The 20,296-nt window shown below is 35.9% G+C and overlaps 1 protein-coding gene across 2 annotated transcripts in view; it reads left to right on the top strand.

The window, feature by feature from the left end:
• Positions 1–18,420, top strand: part of STRN (striatin) — a 126,474-nt gene extending 108,054 nt beyond the window's left edge. For both annotated transcript variants that reach the window (XM_025354468.1, XM_025354467.1), the window contains 6 exons: positions 666–787; positions 3,873–4,040; positions 6,867–7,007; positions 11,168–11,275; positions 12,442–12,528; positions 12,616–18,420. In XM_025354468.1, coding sequence (XP_025210253.1) covers positions 666–787; positions 3,873–4,040; positions 6,867–7,007; positions 11,168–11,275; positions 12,442–12,528; positions 12,616–12,785 — 796 coding nt within the window. In that variant the 3' untranslated portion in view covers positions 12,786–18,420. The remainder of the gene's footprint in view (positions 1–665; positions 788–3,872; positions 4,041–6,866; positions 7,008–11,167; positions 11,276–12,441; positions 12,529–12,615) is intronic.
• The last annotated feature ends 1,876 nt before the right edge of the window (positions 18,421–20,296 follow it).

Below are 20,296 nucleotides of genomic sequence, written 5' to 3'. Positions count from 1 at the left end.
AGTCTTGCTGTGTCGCCCAGGCTGGAGTGCAGTGGCACAATCTCGGCTCACTGCAAGCTCCGCCTCCCGGGTTCACGCCATTCTCCTGCCTCAGCCTCCCGAGTAGCTGGGACTACAGGCGCCCGCCACTGCGCCCGGCTAATTTTTTCTATTTTTAATAGAGACGGGGTTTCACCATGGTCTCGATCTCCTGACCTTGTGATCCGCCCGCCTCGGCCTCCCAAAGTGCTGGGATTACAGGCGTGAGCCACCGCGCCCGGCCGGCATACTTTTTATATAAAGAGTCACATAATAAATATCTGACTTAGGCTGTTAGGCTTTTTAAAATATTTTAGGATTTGCTAGTCATATAATTTCTGTTGCATGTTATTGTTTTTTGTTTTGTTTTGTTTTATAACCCTTTAAAAATGTAAAGACCATTCTTAGCTTGAGGACTGTACAGAAACAGACCAGTGGTTGGATTTGACATGCAGACCATAATTTACCAACCTCTTAAACCAGAGGAAGAAAAATGAACAGTGCTTTGCTAGTACCTGAGTTTTCATTTTTTATAAAAAGCAGAAAAATAGTCATTTGGGTAATTAAACATGCTTATTTTTAACAAGTCATATTATCAGGTTGGTTTTTGAGAATAGCAATTGATTTATTTTTTTTTAATCTCCCAGAGGTCCAGTGCTTTGTGTGGTAATGAGTAGCAATGGTGAGCAGTGTTACAGTGGTGGTACTGATGGACTGATCCAGGGCTGGAATACCACTAATCCCAACATCGACCCCTATGATTCTTATGGTAGGTGATTTCCCAAAGATCTGAAGGAATAAAATTGATTTTTTAAACACATTTTTTCATAGAATATAAAAGGAAGAGATAGGAGATTTTTGAAAATAGGTAAAGAGAACCACGTCTTTATTTTGTTAAAAAGGACTTCTGTATTTAGGAATTAACTTGATATACAATGCTAAAAGAAGAAAAGAAAAAAACATTCTTCTTGAAAATACAGTTCCCACTTCTCCAGAGTCTTATTTATTGGAAATACAGGCTTGATTGACAGTTGTTTTCTTATTTTAGGCGTCTGTAGAGTTCTTGGTACATTATTACTAAGCCATAGTAACATTTCATCACTATTCTTGTCAAACAACTTTTAAGGAAAATGAATATTGGTGCCATCCCCTTAGTCAATTATTGGAGGGCTGTAGAAGCTAATAATTTAAAAAGTCCATGACACCAAAATAGGTAAAAGGCCTCAAAAGTTAAGAAGTGCCCTTTAGTTTTGGGAACAGTACCATACATCATAAATACATATTATAATCTATCAATAGATATTACCATAAATTCATTTGTAAAAACTGTTTAGGAATTGGCTATTTTGGTTTTCTGTTAAGTTCTAGAGTAGTTTGAAGTATCACATTTGTCATAAAAGCATTTTAATTCAATCATCATTTTAGATTAATTTTACCACCAAACCAGAGTAAGGATAAGAAATTCAATAAACAAAATTTTTTCCCAGCATTTATTTAATAAGCATTAATATTTTGTGAAAAGTAGCCCCACTCTCCTCCAATTCTCTTATAAGTTATCTGTTCTATGCCTTTCGTTACTTCCTTTACCTCTCTGCTAGAGAATCAACTGTCCCTCATTCTGTCCTAGGCCAGTCTTTCCCATTTTGACTTTATTCATTTTAGTTTCTTTTGGGACTGTACTCGAATCTGTCTCTCTTTGCGACTGCATTCTAATCTTTTGCTCTTCTGCTTTTGTTCTCTTGCATCTTAATTAAGCCTTACTCTCTTTGCTTCCTTTGCATCCCCTCAGCAAATAAGTAAATTCGGGTACCTTCCATTCTGAGCAAGGAGAAGCCTTGACCCTGTTTCCCTCTCTGGCTTCTGTTTAGTTCCTCTCATTCCCTCATGATCTGTTTCTTTGATGGTATTGTCTAGAAAACATAATTACCAGTTACTAATTTCATGTTTTTTCTCTGTGCTTCATCCTTCTGCATACTGGCTTCTGGCTCTAACACTTACATATAACAAGATTGTCAGTAACTAATTGCCTGATCCAAGAATATTTTACAGTCCTTATTTTACTCGATGTATTGGCTGTATCTGAGATTGTTAACAGCTCCATCCTTTTTGAAATCTGTCCATGCTATTGGCATTTTGACACTTTGTGACAATTTCTATTCTCTGTCCTTCATAAACTGCTTTTATTTTTCTTGCCTTAAATATTGACATTTATCAAGACCCAGACCCTAACTTTTTTCAGTGTACAAACATTCCTTGAGAGACTGAATCTACATCTGTGCTTAAATCTTTGAGCTTCAGATTGACTACAGGAATTTCAGGATGACTGTTGAATGGTCTGTAAATCCTAGCATGTTCTGTGTTTCTTCTCCTGTATATTCTTTTTTAGTTGGTGGCACTATGAGAATCACCCAAACTAGAAACCTAAGAATTATTTTGGATTCCCTGTTCTGTCACACTGTCCCCACTTACTAATTACCTAGTTTTTTGGTAAAGACTCCCTAAATGTTTCTTGAGTTTACTTTTTCTGCTCTGGACCTCTCACTGCTTCCCCTGGCCTTAGGTCTTTGTCACTCTTTTTGTCTGCTGAAACAATCCCTTGCCTTTGTCTTGATTCTATCCAATCTGTCTTCTGTACTACTACCAAGCTTACCTTATTAAATACATACTTGATCCTGCTGCCCCTGGAGACAGATTCCTTGTTGCTTTCAGGATAATTTCCAAGTTCCTTAATATGTAGTAGAAATCACATCATAGACTAGATGCCCTCATCCCATCTACTTCCTGCTTCAAAGTCCACACTCCAGTAATACTGAATTGCTTCTATATTTCCTTGCATATCATGCTGTTTCTTTTTTCATGTGGTTTCGTGGGTGCTACCTCCTTGTCAAGCATTCTGTCCCCTTCATCTTCAGCTGGCTGACATCTGTAAATTCTAGGTTTCACTCTCCAGGTTTTCACTCATTCCAGTTACTCTCTGTGCTAACTGATGTCTGTCACTATTGTTGTACTTTCAACCTTGTCTGTTGAGGACTGGGATAGAATTGGGTCTTAATCATATATTTGGCTCCATCATTGAGCATAGTGTCTGACACACAGTGTGTCTTCAATAAATATTTTATGGTATGTGTGACAGAGGGTATAAGACATAATACCATTGACATTTCCAGACTTAACATTTGTGAGTCTTCTTGAAAGTACCACTTCATAGAATCATTGTGAAGATTAATAAAGTTTCCAATTTGACTTTTATCATGAGACTGTGCTTACTTAACCTCCCCACTTCCCTCCCTCTTGCCCTGCATACACTATCACCACATCTCAGTTACTGCTGTTTGAGAATTTGGGATTCCTGTAGATGTCACTTCCTGTCCATTATGAATGTCATATTTTCAGGAATAACTGCCATCCATCATATAGTAAGATAAGTGGACAGAAGGAAGTGTAGCCAAAGTGCAAAGTGCAGAGGGAGAGGACCTCTCTGTTCACTTCCTCAGGGAGTATGAGTTGTGGTTTCTCCAAAGACGAATGAAATTCAAATGATTTTATATTAACATGCTTTAAAAATATTTAGACAAATGGAAGGACAAAAGGAAGGGGGAGGAAATACTCACTTTTTTTAAGGGGAAAGATACGTGCTTTTAAATTTTAATTTAAAAATTTTAAACTTTACATTTGTATATTTCCAAGCCTGTTTTGATTTACTGTAGCCTGTCAGAAGAATTATAGAAACCAAGAGTCATATTTTATACTGTTATCAGGTGCCGTTGTTTATATATTTTACTTTCTCTGAAATCTGAGTACCTTTGTGATTTTTTTTTTTCTTTCTGATTTTGCATTTTTACTGTTTTGTATAGATCCTTCTGTTTTACGAGGCCCTCTGCTAGGCCACACGGATGCAGTCTGGGGTCTGGCTTATAGTGCAGCACATCAGCGTTTGTTGTCCTGTTCAGCAGATGGCACTCTGCGTGTATGGAATACAACTGAGGTTGCTCCAGCACTAAGTGTATTTAATGATACTCAAGGTACATACTTTAAAAAATCATTTTGCTGAATCCCCTATAAAACAGTTTATTCTGAAAACAAGCAAGCAGATGAATGATTCTCTGAACGCTTTATATTTAATTTGAAAGTTTTTGAAGCAACGAAAGTGTGTTTGTTTGAATTTCCAACCTATGTATAATTTTGTTGTTGTTGTTTTGTTTTGTTGAGATGGAGTGTCACTCTGTCGTCCAGGCTGGAGTGCAGTGGCGCGATCTCAGCTCACTACAACCTCCGTCTCTCAGGTTCAAGCAATTCTCCTGCCTCAGCCTCCAGCACACACCACCACACTCAGCTAATTTTTGTATTTTTTTTTTTTAGTAGAGACAGGGTTTCACTATGTTACAGGCCAGGCTGGTCTCGAACTCCTGACCTCAAGTGATTCACCTGCCTCAGCCTCCCAAAGTGCTGGGATTACAGGCGTGAGCCACTGCACCTGGCCTGTAATTTTTAAAGGAATGGTTTTTGGTGAAAGAACACACAGATTTTAGATTTTAAAAAATTAAGATATAATTTATGTATAGTGAAAAACAGGTATTAAGGATACATTTCAGTGAGTCTGATAGGTAAGTACACCCATGTAACTCATACATCAATCAAGACATAGAGTACGGGTGTGGTGGCTCACACCTGTAATCCTAGCACTTTGGGAGGCTGAGGCAGGAAGATCACTGGAGGCCAAGAATTTGAGATCAGCTGGGCAACATAGCGAGGCCCTGTCTCTACATTTTCTTTTAAAAAAAAAAAAGACTATATTTGCCCATTCTCGTACCACTATAAAGAAATACCTGAGACTGAGTAATTTGTTTGTTTGTTTGCTTTTAAAATGTTTAATTGCCTGACGGTTCTGTACAGGAAGCATAGCAGCCTTTGTTTGGCTTCTAGGGAGGCCTCAAGCAATTTACAATTGTGGCAGAAGGCAAAGGGACAGGAGGTATGTCTTACATGGCCAGAGCAGGAGGAAGAAGGGGGTGGAACATACTTTTAAACAACCAAATCTTGTGAGAACTCTATCACGAGAATATCACCAAAGGGGAAAATCCGCCCCATGATCCAGTCACCTCCTACCAGGCCCTATCTCTAACCTTAGGGATTACAGTTTGACATGAGACTTGAGTGGGGACACAGATCCAAACCATATGACAGACAGCATATTTCCTTTACCTCCCCAAAGTTCCTTCATGTCTTTCCAAGTCAATCCCCTCCTCTCCTTATTCCCAACCGGAGGTACCCACTGTTGTGATTTCTTCCATCATAGATTAGTTTTATCTACTCAAACTTCATGTAAATGGAATAATACAGTATGTGTTCTTTGTATCTTGCTTTTACTCTTCATTATAATTTTTTTTTTTTTTTTTTTTTTTTGAGACGGAGTCTCCCTCTGTAGCCCAGGCTGGAGTGCAGTGGCCGGATCTCAGCTCACTGCAAGCTCCGCCTCCCGGGTTCACGCCATTCTCCAGCCTCAGCCTCCCGAGTAGCTGGGACTACAGGCGCCCGCCACCTCGCCCGGCTATTTTTTGTATTTCTTAGTAGAGATGGGGTTTCACCATGTTAGCCAGGATGGTCTCGATCTCCTGACCTCGTGATCCGCCCATCTCGGCCTCCCAAAGTGCTGGGATTACAGGCTTGAGCCACCGCGCCCGGCCCATTATAATGTTTTTTAAATTCATTTGTGTTATATCAATTACTTCTTTCATTTTTATTTGATAGTATTTCATTAAGCCATAATTTGTCTATTCATTTACATCTTGATAGATATTTGGGTTGTCTCTAGTTTTTTGCTATTTTGAGTAAAGCTGCTGTGAACATTCGTATATTTTCATTATAGGTGTGTAGAGACTTAGAAGTAGAATTGCTGGACTTTCAGTTGGATGTTTATTTTACTTTATGTGAAATCACTAAAAAGTTTAAAAAAAAATTTTGTGGTTGTTGTACCATTTTACACCTTTGACAGCCATGTATGAGCGTTCCAGTTGCTCTGCATCCTTACAAAAATTTGGTGTTGTCAGTCTCTTTAACTTTAGCCATTCTGGTGGATGTGTAGTAGTATTTCATCGTAATGTATTTGCATTTCTTTGATGGCTAATTACGATGAGCATTTCTTTTGTTTGCTTATTGGTTATTTGTATATCTTCTTCTGCAATATACACATTTTTGAACTGTTAGCTTGCTGTAGTTAGATTTTGAGCCAAATGAAAAAAATCAGATTATTATATTCACTTTATACGTTTCCTTCTATTTTTTATGTTTATAAATAAGCTCTAAGTTTTCATGTATTCTAGATGGTAAATAAAAATACCTTCTTTATTCTTGAGCTATTATAACTTCTCTCCAGGCTTTGATGAGTTGTCTTCATATGGTATTTGCATGACTCTAACAATAAATAATTTTAAAATTTACTTTTTAATTTCTCTATTTTTGATGAGCTAACATTCCTAATAAGAGATGGGTTTTTTAAAATGAAGAATTCCCACTATGTCACTCTAAGCTCAAGGTTGAGTGGAAGCAGCAAAATTTGTAATTCATACATGTTTTCCATTTGCTTTCTGAATAAAGGCTTGCATTCCATGAATATATCAGCTGAGTAACAGGGAGAAGATCTGCTAAGCAGGTAAGGGAAATAAATAGACTAGGGCTAAAAGTTGCGAAGAAATAATCTCCAATGATTAGTTATGAGCTAATTCTCATTCTTACGGTAAGCCTTGTTTGCTTCTTAAGGAAACCATGTCATTATTTGTTTTGCTGTATTTTAAGTGCATTGTCAAGTAGATGGTTTAATTGCCATTCTATTTCAATATGTTCTCTTTCAGAATTGGGAATCCCCGCCTCTGTGGATCTAGTAAGCAGTGACCCGAGCCATATGGTAGCATCATTCAGCAAGGGATATACAAGCATCTTTAACATGGAAACACAACAACGCATTCTCACTTTAGAATCCAATGTAGATACAAGTATGCATACCAATTTTAAATAGTCTGTGTTTATTTTTTTAACATAATCAAAATTATAACTACTAGAGTCAGCTGTGAAAACTATTTGTCATTATAAAGCTTTCTGTCTCTTAAATCTCAGAACACAGTTACTTAGAAGGATGTAATTATTTACCTTTTAAGAATTTGGGTTAAGTTTATGTACATTTATAACTATACTGTTTGAAATAGCATTTGAGCTATTCCAAAAATGGGTCAAGTTTTATTTTATACTAAATGATTAATTTTCAATTCTATTTGAAGAAAGCCTTATTTATTCTGAATAGGAAATAAAATATTTTTTGTTTCTCATAATTTCATATTTTAAATCAACTTAATTTTATATTAATAGTGTGATTTGGTACAGCTCAATACAGATCATGTTGTGGCACTCAGAATTCCAAACCTGAAGCATCTTATTGGATGCAGGAAGTCAGGAAATAAATGCTTTTTCAGGTTATGAAGAAGATATTACAGACTCTTTTTTGCTTTTTGGCTTTCTTTACCATTGCTTGCTGTCTTTAGCCATAATCCAGACAATCACAGTTTAGGTTGCAGTTGATGAAGAATACCACATACAGATACTGTTGTTTTAATCTGAGAACTAGCTTTAAAAGTGATTACATGTTGGGTGTGTGTACGTCCATGTGTGAACATGTCCATGCATATGTATACATATATTGTTGTGTTATTCTCACTCTCTGTCTCTCAAAAAGTTTCTTTATTCCATTGTGTTTTTCATCGTTTTCCCTTCCTAACCTGTTGTTCATTGTTTTCTTCTGATATGCGGAGACTTGTGTGGGGAAGTAAGCATGAATAGAACTTTGAGCTACTTGGATGTAAACAAGAGAGACAGGAAAATAAAAACTGAGATGATAGATTTGGAAAAGGAGAATATCACCAAGAAATTACAGGTTTTAGACGCTCAATAAATTTAAAATCACATTTAAATATATGATCCAAAGCTACAGTAGTAAAAGTAAAATCTAATATGAAATTAGAAAGGATGAGAACATTTTTGTAATTACCTTCAGAGATTATATGGCCAATTCGTGAACATCCTGAGTGGAAATAGTGCTTTTTAATGACTGCAGGTTAATAAGATGTCAAGTCTGGTAGATAAGATGGATAAAGAGAACTAGGCAAGTGAGTCCATATTTTCCCCCAAGAGATGTGACCCTAAATTAATAGGACTTTTTACCTGACACTGGAAATATTTTGAAAAAACTTCCAAGAATATTTTTAACAAAGGCAACATTACTGGAATAAATGATCATTATTTTGAGTTGTAATATGTCCTGACATTTTCTAAATTATGTTTTTTACTTTTAAAGTTGCATAAAGCAAACTTAAATTAGTCTCTTACTATGTTTTACTGTGAACTACCCCTTGCTATTTATATTTGATTGTGTTGTTCTGTTTTGGAATTTAGCATTTTTTTAAAAAAAAAATGAAAAGACCAAACAAGCTTCAAGGTGAAAGTGAATTTTATATAGAGTTTAAAGTGATGAAGGATGTTTGTTAGAATAGGAATAAATTACCCTTCTTCTCGTTGATGTCAGTGGCGATTTGACTGTGATAAAGTCAAAGGTAGTTGAAGCAGATATGTCACAAGCTGGGTATGAGTAGTGTTCTTTGCATTCTGCCTACTTCTCTGATTTGTCATCAAGTGGAGAAGCTTCCTTAAAAGTATTACCAAATAAGAACTTTCTTTTGCCTGTTTCCATGATTTGATTTCAATCATATTTATTTTCTAGCTCTCAAAGCAATTGAGACTATTCTCTAAAACATCTCTCTCAGAATATATGGGATACTTCACTTAAAGTATTTCTTTTTTTGTTGTTACTGTTTTTCTCTTGCTGGACTTTACAACAGGTATTGCTCAATGGAGTATTATCTGTGGAGGAAATAATGCATAGTCTGAATTTTGTGAATAAGCATCTCTTTGTGTAGGATCTAAATCAGGTGTAACTGACTAAGAACTTATTCCACATGGTCAAGTGAGTTTTTGTTTTTATATATATATATATTATATATATATATATATATATTTTTTTTTTTTTTTTTTGAGACAGAGTCTCGCTCTGTTACCCAGGCTGGAGTGCAATGGTGCGATCTCAGTTCACTGCAACCTCCACCTCCTGGGCTCTAGCGGTTCTCCTGCTTCAGCCTCCTGAGTAGCTGGGACCACAGGCATGTGCCACCATGTCTGGTTCATTTTTGTATTTTTTGTAGAGACAGTTTCACCATGTTGGCCAGGCTGGTCTCAAACTCCTGACCTCAAGTGATCCGCCTGCCTCGACCTCCTAAAGTGCTGCGATTACAGGCGTGAGCTACCATGCCCAGCCACGTTTTATATTTAAATAACAGGCTGGGTAATTACCTGCCACTATCTTTGGGAAGAAACTATCTTCAGTTTTTAAGATGTCATATTTCTAGGAGCCACATGAAAATTCTGTAAGATTAGACTGTTTTTAGCTGTATTTTCTATTATGTGAATATAAACTTGTAATACCTATTCTAGGGTTCAAAAATTTTTTTAAACACTTTATTTTGAAATAATTTTAAACTTGCAGAAAAGGTACAAAAACAGTATAAGAACTCCTGGCTACCCTTCACACATATTTAGCAGTTTTTAACATTTTGTCACATTTACTTTTTCACTCTATATATGTGTATAATTTTAACTTCTGAACTGTATGAGAGACATCATGCTCCTATCCCCTAGATCCTCTAGCGTGTAATTCCTAAGAACAAGGACATTCTCTGATGTAGTGTATTACAATGATCAAAATCAGGAAACTTAACATTGACACAATACTATTATCTGAGTTACTATTTATATTCAAATTTTGACAGTTGTCCCAGTAATATACTTTACAAGGATGTCCCTTTCTCTCCCTGGACCATAATTTAATTTTTAAAACTTTGACATACCTTCAATTAGTGTTTTCTTTTTGTCAGTGTTTCTTTTCTCTTAAAAAAAGCCTAACAGAAATCACTGAGGTTTTAAATTACTGATTTCTTTTTAATAAAAGCCTTTCAGGAAGAATGTGTGATCATTTAGGAACCAATTTTGGCAGTTGTGTGATCTGCATGAACCATCAGGTTGGGAGAGAGTTAGAAGTTAGAATAGGTACTGATATTGTCACCTGATTGTGGAGGAGTCACAACTTTTTCTGAACCTTGATGTGTTCACTGTAATATGGGCTTGATATGTGCTTTCCTATTGCATTGTGTATATAATTGAAGTTTCTTTGGAACTTACTAACAAAAAATACAGTTAGGATGCTGACTTTTAGGATTCCAAACCTGGTTCTGTCAAATGATGACCATTTCTATTATGATGAGGAAGAGTGAAAAAGGGATTTAAGGATTAAGAAGCTTTCTTTGTCATATTTATCTTTAGATGATAACGATGTGATACAAAACATTGTATGCAAAAAGAGCTGAGATTTAAATTTGAGAATTACCTCCCTGTAAGTGATGATAGAACTTACTTATATTAAAGTAGCAAAATCTTACAGAACATTGTAGAATGAACAGTGTTAGTGGTTCTAGACTAAGCCTTAGGTGGCACCCACATATAGCAGGAAATTATAATTTATAAATATTTCCAGATTTATCAGTATAGTATAGCTCTTTCCTAACATTGAAATTTTGAAAACAATCACAGCATAAATAAACTAAAAACAAATAATAAAAGTCACATTATTTACTTTTTCTTTTTCTTTTTCTTTTTTTTCTTTTTTCTTTTCTTTTTTTGAGACAGAGTCTCGGTCTGACACCTAGGCTGTGGAATACAGTGGCACAATCTTGGCTCACTGCAACCTCTGCCTCCCAGGTTCAAATGATTCTCCTGCCTCAGCCTCCTGAGTAGCTGGGACTACAGGCATGCGCCACCACACTCGGCTAATTTTTGTGTTTTTGGTAGAGACAGGGTTTCACCATGTTGGCCAGGATGGTCTCGATCTCCTGACCTCGTGATCCACCTGCCTTGGCCTCCCACCTTGCTGGGATTACGGGCCTCAGCCACCACGGCCAGCCTACTTTTTCAGTCTCTTAGGCAGATAATTTAGTTCTTCTTTATGTGAAAAATATCTTTGACTAAATTGTGTTGCTTTTTAATTTTTTCTTTTTAGCAGCCAACTCTTCCTGCCAAATAAATAGAGTCATCAGTCATCCTACTCTTCCGATCAGCATCACTGCTCATGAAGACAGGCACATCAAATTCTATGATAACAATACAGGTAAGAACTTACTAAGAATTGATTTTTATTAAAGAAAAAAAAATCCCTACCACAAGTAGGCTAATTTTGGTGTTTGTTGGTGGTTTCGTAGTCAGGGAATAGGCACTGGAACACAGATACTCTCCCGGCTCAGTTTCTCTTCATTCCATCCAAATCTGCTAAGACTAGTACAGAATCATTTTGGTTTATTTAATAGTGAGCAGATGCTATATGTAGGCTTTAGAGCCAAGGTTATCACTAGGGACACCAGGAAAAATTCACTCAAATACCAATAAAAATGATCTGTTGCTGTGATCTGTTGTAGTAGTATATATTGGGGAAAAGTAGAAACATTGGAAATAGAGGCATATGGTCATTATGTTGTTCAATTATTGAATAGCATTATTCAATATTCAATTATTCCGTTATCAAATAGCCTTTTTTAGTGTTGCAGATGGAAAACCTCCAGGTCATTGTATTCGTTTTTCCATGGACTAATATTTTCTGTGTTATAAAACTGACTAGTTGGTCCTCATTGATTTGAATTGTGCATGGAGACTTGCCCAAGTTTTATTTTACTACATTTCACCAGTATAAAGGAAATTTAGGAAGCGTTGTGCTGGGAGAAAAGCACCGTATATTAGCTGCCATATTTATCTAAGTATCTGCCTTTAACATGTTGACTTTTGGTGACTTTGTTTAGCTGCTGGTGATGAATATTTAATGTTTAAAATTTTTTTCTATATGTTGTATCCACCAAAATTATGGCCATGTTTTCTTTCTGTCCCTTTTTCCTTGCCTCATTGTTTTCTCTCTGTGAATTTGAATTCTGTGTTTCCACAACTCATAAGTTGCCAGTAGCTAAAGAATGCAAAGTAGGTGATTAATAATGTCTACGTTCTAATTAACAAATGTGGCTTAAGGGGTGTGTGTAGAAATTACTGACTTCCATATTGTGGATTAAAAGACAAAAGTGTAATCTAAAATTTGAGCTTTTTTGGTTTTCCGTGTCATTGCCATGACTAGAGGCAAGAGGGGAGACATGTTGTTTTAGTTGATGGAAAAAGCTGTTCATACAGTAAGCACACAGAGAGGGATGACTGGAGAAACCAGCATGACATGGTAACTGGCACATATAGACGATGAGGAAAGGCATTAATAAGGAATATCCATCTCTTTTTCCAAAGGCAAACTGATCCACTCGATGGTAGCCCACCTAGAAGCTGTTACAAGTTTAGCAGTTGATCCTAATGGCCTTTACTTGATGTCTGGCAGTAAGTACCTCAACTGTGGATTATTTATTTGTCCTTACCATTTTCATGTTAATGTAATTTTTTCCTTTCAATTTTTTTGGGGTATAGGTCATGACTGTTCAATACGTTTATGGAATCTAGAAAGTAAGACGTGTATCCAAGAATTCACAGCTCATCGAAAAAAGTTTGAAGAATCGATTCATGATGTAGCTTTCCACCCATCCAAATGCTATATAGCCAGTGCTGGAGCTGACGCACTGGCTAAAGTCTTTGTATGACGCAATGTATCATCTTCACCTTCTAGCTGTTTATAAGTAATCAACTGCACAAAAGAGATACAGAAGACGAGGGCAAGAATCAACTCGTCCTGCCCTTTTGTTCTGCTGAAGGAGCACAGAGAACATTTGTTGAAGTATAGTTTTGCAATTCATATACTGTTTTCTAAAACTAAGGTTTGTTCAGGTTGCTGCAAGCTCAGCTGAATCTGTGAGCCTGAGGTCTGTTTCAAATTTCCCCCAATAGGCATCTTTATTTCTGAGGTGGTTCTAATTCGCTAGGCAGGCCTGAGCGAATACAAGTTTAGCTTGTCCCTGTTGAGTAAGTAGGGCATGCTACAATGGATAATTAAAAAGCTTGATAGCTGGGACTGAATAGAAGAAAACGGGAAAGTTAGACCAAGTTCTCCCCTGCGAAATCTTATTAAACACATTAAATAGTCAAAATAGTAATCTTTATCATATCTGCCTTATTAACCCCTTTTGTGTATAATGACCACACAGTGTTAAGCTGAGTTTTTAATTTGGCTCTCCTTTCAACTGTTCACATAAAGCACCTGGCAAAGTGTTTTACCTGTTGGGGGAGAAAAATGCAATAATATGTTAAATATATTATTATTCAGAAATGCTAAACAAATAGTTTGCAAGCAGATTTCTATATTGTATTACAGTTTTGAAAATAGATTTGGTATCATTCTGAAGTTTAGCTATCAAGCATTCACCATTGTGAAGAATAGTTGATTGACTCTGCTTTTACTAACAGATTTAACTTATTCAGGTTTGAAATTCTGTTTATTTTTAAGGGTAAACAGGGCATATTTCTTTAATAATTTCTATTTAAAATTCACTTTATTCATGTGACATTTATAGTACCAGAGTGATTATTTCATACCAATGAAATCTTACTTTTCAGTGACTGAAAAGATAGAAGTTATTTGCTAATAGTCATTTATCAGCACCCACCTAATCATGCTTCAGATAATCTGTGCTCTTTCTTCTTTGTCATATTCAAGTTATCTGACATCTACCAAGAATAGTTCATAATTATTAAGAGTCCAAAGAGTATGGTTAACTTCACACAGCTGCTTTTGCAGAAGTACTAATAAAAACGAATGTTTTTTACCCTAGAAGTCCTCTATTAATCTCTCTAAGAAGAATCTCCTGGAAATCTGGATGAAAGAGTTTAATGCCAAATATTGGCTAAAAAGTTCTGTCTTTCTCCCTATTCCTCCCCCGTTGTTTAATTGAGATATATGTGTTTTAATGGGCAGTTTATCTGTATTGTTTCTAGGGAAATCCACACCTTAAAAGGCCAGGCTTCCCCAGCCCAACTTACCTGTGACCCACCTACATGTGGTCAACTTTTGGGATTCTGAGGACCCCGCTGTCTAGACCTAGTCCTCTGTCATACCTTATTTCTGTAGCCGTTATGTCTCTCTTCATACTCTTTCTTCTTTGTCCCAAATGACAGAGACCAATCTAGAAATTAGAAATAAATTGTTAATGTCCAACTTGCCACCAAAAATATAAATAGACTCTTAGATTTTAAAAATATTAAATCTATAAATATTTTAACCAGTTAAAACAATTTCTACATATTCCATTCCCCACATTTTCCATCGTCACAACAATGATGCTCCTCATGATATGTACATCTCCTTCTTGAGAAAGTATGCTGGTGGTGATGTGGCTAATGATTGACAGTATTTTTGTAAAATTTCTGCTTGTTTGCCTCTGGAATTCTGCGTTATACAGGCAGATTTTCTTTAAAGCTAAAGACCTGTGCTAAATTTGCATGATTTTCATACAGATTTGCTGTAGTATTTTAATACAGCTACCTTTTCATCGCATCTTTGTGCTTTGGTTAACAGGCAAGCTCAAGAGACTTCATTGTGTACTTAAATGAATTGACCTACACATGGGCTATCAGGTGAATACTTATATTTCCAGGCAGATACAGGGTTCCATATTGTGTTCAGTAAATTTGTTTTGGTTCTTCACAGTGAAGAAAGAATGTTTCTAACCTAACATTTGTAGAAGGATACTGGAAAATTCCTTCGAGGAAGGAAGGAAGGAAGTTGCCATTACTTGGTGTGTTTGTGATGGATGACCACAAAGCTATTGGTCTACCAGTTATTGTTTTAATTACCTTCTAAGATCTTCAGTACCTGCTTTACTAATGTCACTGAAATTCTAAAAACCAAGACATTCTTCCCCTGTTCATTTTATGCTTCATGGTTGAAATTTTTCTGTCAGTAAGTGGAAAATAACCATGAGATACATTGACTGTAGTGCAAATGGAACTGTTGAAAGTTCCTTAGAAAGCCAGTGCTGTGGCATTGGAGACTACAGAGAGAGTCTTCTCTACCAGCAGTGCATGATCTCAGCCTAGAAATGAGCCAAAGCTGTCTTCCAACCAGAGTAGCATATACATGTGTCTGACTTTTCCCCTAGCCTGTTGAACATTCAATGAAAATTCACGGAATGAACAAATTCAATGTTTAAGCAGCCATTGAAATGCTTTCATAGAGCTTCATTTGTAAATATCTTGTTTGAAATGTATTGGAATAGTATGAAAATTAGCAGGAGGTTTGGATCCCTGCCTTATTTTCATATGCTATGGATACATCTCTGGGAGCTTGCAGCACCCTTCTCAAAACTCAACTGTCATATGGAGCTCATTTGCTACTCAAACCATAGACAGATTATTTAACAGAAGTGATATAATGACCTTCAGTATTTTTCTATTGAACAAGTTTAACAACTTTTGCCATTAAACAAATACTTAGTTATGCAAAGTATTTAGCTTTTATAATCATTTTAGTTATGACTAAAAGGGGGGAAATTGAGCTGCATCACTGATGATGAACTTTGTGAGAAATTTTTTTTTTAATCTGACTTTCGTTCCTTCAATATTGTTGCTATAAATTTCTTTTGGAGATAATGAAGATTTATTTGAAAATGTCTAAAATGTATGTATATTTTATAAGTATATATTATATATATTGTAAAAATATATATAATATATAAACTATATATATATATAAAAAAACCATAGGTGCATTTTACTGTTTTGTATTTTCATTTTTGGAGGTAGTATACACAGCAGATGATGATGAGTATGATGAGTGTTGTGCTGTTTGCTTTTGCAGTATAATATATAGTTCTAAATGTTTAAATTACTGTATATACAATATTCATTATAGGCTAGCATGCTTGTTTTAAAGACTGTCATTCTAGTGTATTAAAATCTGAATGTAAGAAAACCTGGCTATTCAAATGTGAATTGAAAAATATTTCATTCTTAGTACTGAACTATTTCCATTGAACATTCAGGCTTTTTAACAAAAACAAGTATCATCAAGAAGGCAATAGCTAGAAAATGAGAGGTGCCTTTAAAAAAAAAAAAACAAAAAAAAACAAATGCAGCCTTACAGTGAGGATGAAGATTGAGTGGGGGGGGGGGGGGGGGGGGGGGGCACAGAGAGAGAGTTAATGTGTGTGTGCATGCATGCGTGTGTGTATGTGTGTTTACCAATCTGTGAAGGTCCTGATTTGTGACCATCAATGTCTTTTTAATGTATCTGCTCAACTTCTAGGACTTCAGGGGACATTTCATGCGCTTTGTGCTCTTGAGCACCATATATACTTTCCAAGAATTTTGAATGTGAATTCCTAGAAATTTCAGTAGAGAAAAAAATAGCTATGCTTTAATTATAGTACAGTTCAGGTAGAAGGAGAAATTATTGGTTCACCAAAATTATGGGATCTCATTAATGTTGGCTAAGTAAATGTAACTTTTTAAAGGCTCACTTTTTAATACTTCATGTATTTCCCTCTTACAAAACTGCATGTCATGAAGTTCTTACATGATAAAGATTCAACTAGTAAATATTTTTAGGTTAAATACCTGAACTAGTTAAAATTCCACCTAAAAAGAGTCTTAAAATATTTAAATGGCATCTCTCATATCTACCTCTTTGTCATTGCTGCCATTTTAACTGAAGCAAATCTTTATGACATCTGAAATGACGGTTGGATGCAATTTTAAAAAATCTATGTTGGTGCTTTTCTCAGGCTTTGTCATTTAAGTTATATTGTATTAAGATGTCACAAATCAGATTGAAAGGCTTAGAATTAATTTTGTTTTTCTTTGAAAGAATTGCTTAAAATTAACCATCAATGTTGTTAGTGAGTGGAGATACTGAATCTTTCATTGGTGTATGTCTGTGTGATGTTTTCAACCAATAGCCAAATAATTATTGAACTTAAATGAAAAAGAGTTCTGAGTATAATTTTATTCAGATTACTTTATTCTTTGAAACTGACTACAAGACGATTAAGTACATAATCATTCATTTTATTTACTCAGAAGTTGCCTCTCCATTACTGTTAACTTGTTTAGTTATTTATATAATTGCAGTACTTTAAGTGTTGGACACTGGGATTCAGGTTGTACAAAGTAGTAGCTGACAAAAAATATGTATATTTTTGTGAAATGTATCAAACCCTAAAGTTCATTTTAGAGAAAGGCCCAGAAAACATATCTGTGTTTAAAAACAAAGGACAGGTCATTCGTCAATAATTTGAATCATTTTTACTTTTGCCAGTACAAACTTTGTAATTGGCCATATCCATCATCCAACTGGATCTTCATGTCAGTGTAAGGGATGCCAGGTTGACAAAAGTATTTAACAGTTCCTTTACATCAGTTTTTGTTTTTTGTTTTTTGTTTTTTTTAATTCTATAGAAAGTAAATGTTAGGCCAAACAGATCCCTAGATCCCACTCATTGATTCTGGCAGTATTCCTAAAGTGGTGCTTAGGGGGTCAGAATTTTCTGGATCTTTGCTAATCCAAGCTTTAGATTTAATTTAACTGGGACCACATGCTTGTCATCCCTCTGATGCAAATTTTCAAAATCATTTTAATTTAGATTCTGATGTCTGCCTGGGTTTTTAACAGGCTGTGAACCAGTGAGTGCCTTGTTAATGTAGAATGATTTTTTTTCACCCTGGGTGGGTGTTAGTTAGCTCCTCTCTGAAAATGTCTCAGAGAATGGTATTTTAATTGACTTGTAGAGAGCTGCTAAATTTGTTATTATCAGCAATCAGAAAGTCTTTGGTCTACCACACATCTCCCTCCCTACTATCTCTTCATTGTTTGGCTGAAGTTTGCCTCTTGTGAGAAAACAATACAACTCCCCTTCTCCACACACTTTTTTCCTAGCCTAGATTAATAGGTATCCCTACCCCCATCCCAACTCTATGATCTCATACCTGTTTTTAGGAGGAACCTCTTCTTTTTAATAGTGAAATATGCTGGTTATTTTATGTTTTCTCAAGTTCAGTTCACTAGAGCTGGCCACAGGGTGTCATCAGTTCAGATTCCTAAATAATCCTTTCTCTCCACACCCAATCCTCCAGCTGGTGAGCCCTGGGCCAGATTGTTTGATCTTCAGGTATTTTAAATTTTAGTTACATCAATTAATGTAAATTAATCCAAATGCTAATTTTTGTGGTGCAAGAAGTTTCTTTTGTAAATTCAGGGTATGGATAAGCTAATTAAGATATCCATCTTTGGTGGCTCTAAGTGTATTATTTGTTTTTAAATAAAGTGTACAAATATAGATAACGTGCTATAGGTGTCATGAATTGGAATATTTGTCAGATTTGGGATCTAGCTGTGACTTTACAGTGAATCAGTTAAATTAACATAGTCTCATTTGGGGCTTTTGGGGGAGGAGTCGTAGAGGGGTGCAGAGAAATAAAAGGATATTAGACAAAGTATATGTGAGTCCAAAATTAATGAACCAGTCTTAATTACTGATTGTGAGGAAGGAGAAGTTTATAGAGAATTTGGGCCTCTGAAAAGCCAGTCAAATTAAAATACCTTCTAGGATTGGGTCAGTGATACTTTCAGAGACACATATGTTTAATGAATAGGTTTTATGTTTTTCAAATGTTCAGTTTAAATGGCTTTTAAAATTTATACATGTATATAAATACAGTGTTTTTATTTTTTCTTTGGCTACTTAACAGACACACACAAGCCTTCCACATTCCTTGCCCCTTCAAATCAACATTATTTTTCAAGGCCTGTGGCCTGCCCAGAACTCACAATCTCTTTGTTCCAGTCTAGATCCACAATACAGTATGAAATTTAAAAGGCACTTCCGGTGTCCTTGAAACTATCCACCATTGTTGGTGTTCTGTATGCTGGTATATTAATGAGTATTATATCCTTTGGTATATACACACATTTTCAGTAGTGTTGGAAACATCTCTTTTACCTTTTAATGAGGACTGAGATTAGCTTGAGTAATTTTGGAGTAATCTATCTCAGGAGGTCATTAAGACTCCAAAAATTATTTATGGATTGATGAACCCCCTGGGGTCAGCCTAAGATTGCCAGGTAGTGTTTTGACCTCCTCTAGGTTTCCCAAGATCACTGATGTTTTGCAGGGTCCCAGCATTGTCCTGGCATATAAAATATTCCCAGAACACCTGGGGAGTCGAGCATACCTTTTCACCTAAACATGATAATCATGGAGCATTCCTCCGCCTGTTACTTCTCAGGACAACCAGAACACTCCAGTTCTGTAAAGAAGCACTGACATACGGCTCTGCAACTCTGAAAATTGGAATCCGTTTTCTGAAATACAGATTTTAACTAAGTTTCGTATACTTTCAAAACCAAACAATTCAAAATCCACCAAACAAAATGACTCACTTCTAAGTATCACTCAAACCCTACAAAACCTAACCCTTTCCTTATTCCTAATTGATATTTCACTAAAAGTAATGGTGGTTTCAGTTAGATTGGAAGTCATTTGGGTGAGCAAAGTCTGCAATAACCTACTGATAAGAAGGACCTATTTCATAGAAAAGTATCTTGTCCTTGGTGATTTAGCCATTCACCTTAGATGAAGACTGGTCCAGATGCCAGCTCCATACTGACTTTTTCTGTGTATCTCTTTAGATACCCAGTGATGTAAAGGAGAGCCCACAGTGAAACATCCATTAAACAGCACTTGGAGTACTATAGTGTTATGCCATCATAAGATCTCATGTATGTACCAGGTTCCCAATTCATTGCCTCAAACCGAAGATTTTTAAAAATTCTAATTGCATTGTCAAATTATGGGTAATGGTAGGGAAACCCATCATCCACAATTAAGTATGCCCAAACTGAAAACTTGAAGGAAAAAAGCACATGGAAAGCAACATTTTACAAACAGCTTGTGGTTTGTATATGTGCTGAAATGTTAAAGTATACTGGCATCCAACTACTTCCCTTTGGAAGTGGAACCAAGACAGTAATTTTTCATGCATAAACAAAATTAACTTAGAGCAAAAGTAATTTTATCAGAAAGTTTATTTTGGGTGCTGGATAACCTAGGTGAGTGTGGGGAAAGAAGTACCTTACCAAAAAGGAGAAGCAGCTGGCCCTGTGGCTGGAGCCATATTGTCTTCCACTTCAACTTCAATGGGCTGGCAAGATACCATTTCTGAC

Source organism: Theropithecus gelada, chromosome 13 (genome assembly GCF_003255815.1).
Source record: "Theropithecus gelada isolate Dixy chromosome 13, Tgel_1.0, whole genome shotgun sequence".
NCBI classification, from domain to species: Eukaryota; Metazoa; Chordata; class Mammalia; order Primates; family Cercopithecidae; genus Theropithecus; species Theropithecus gelada.
The sequence above is the reverse complement of the archived record's forward strand: the minus strand, read 5'-3'. Positions and strand labels throughout refer to the sequence as shown.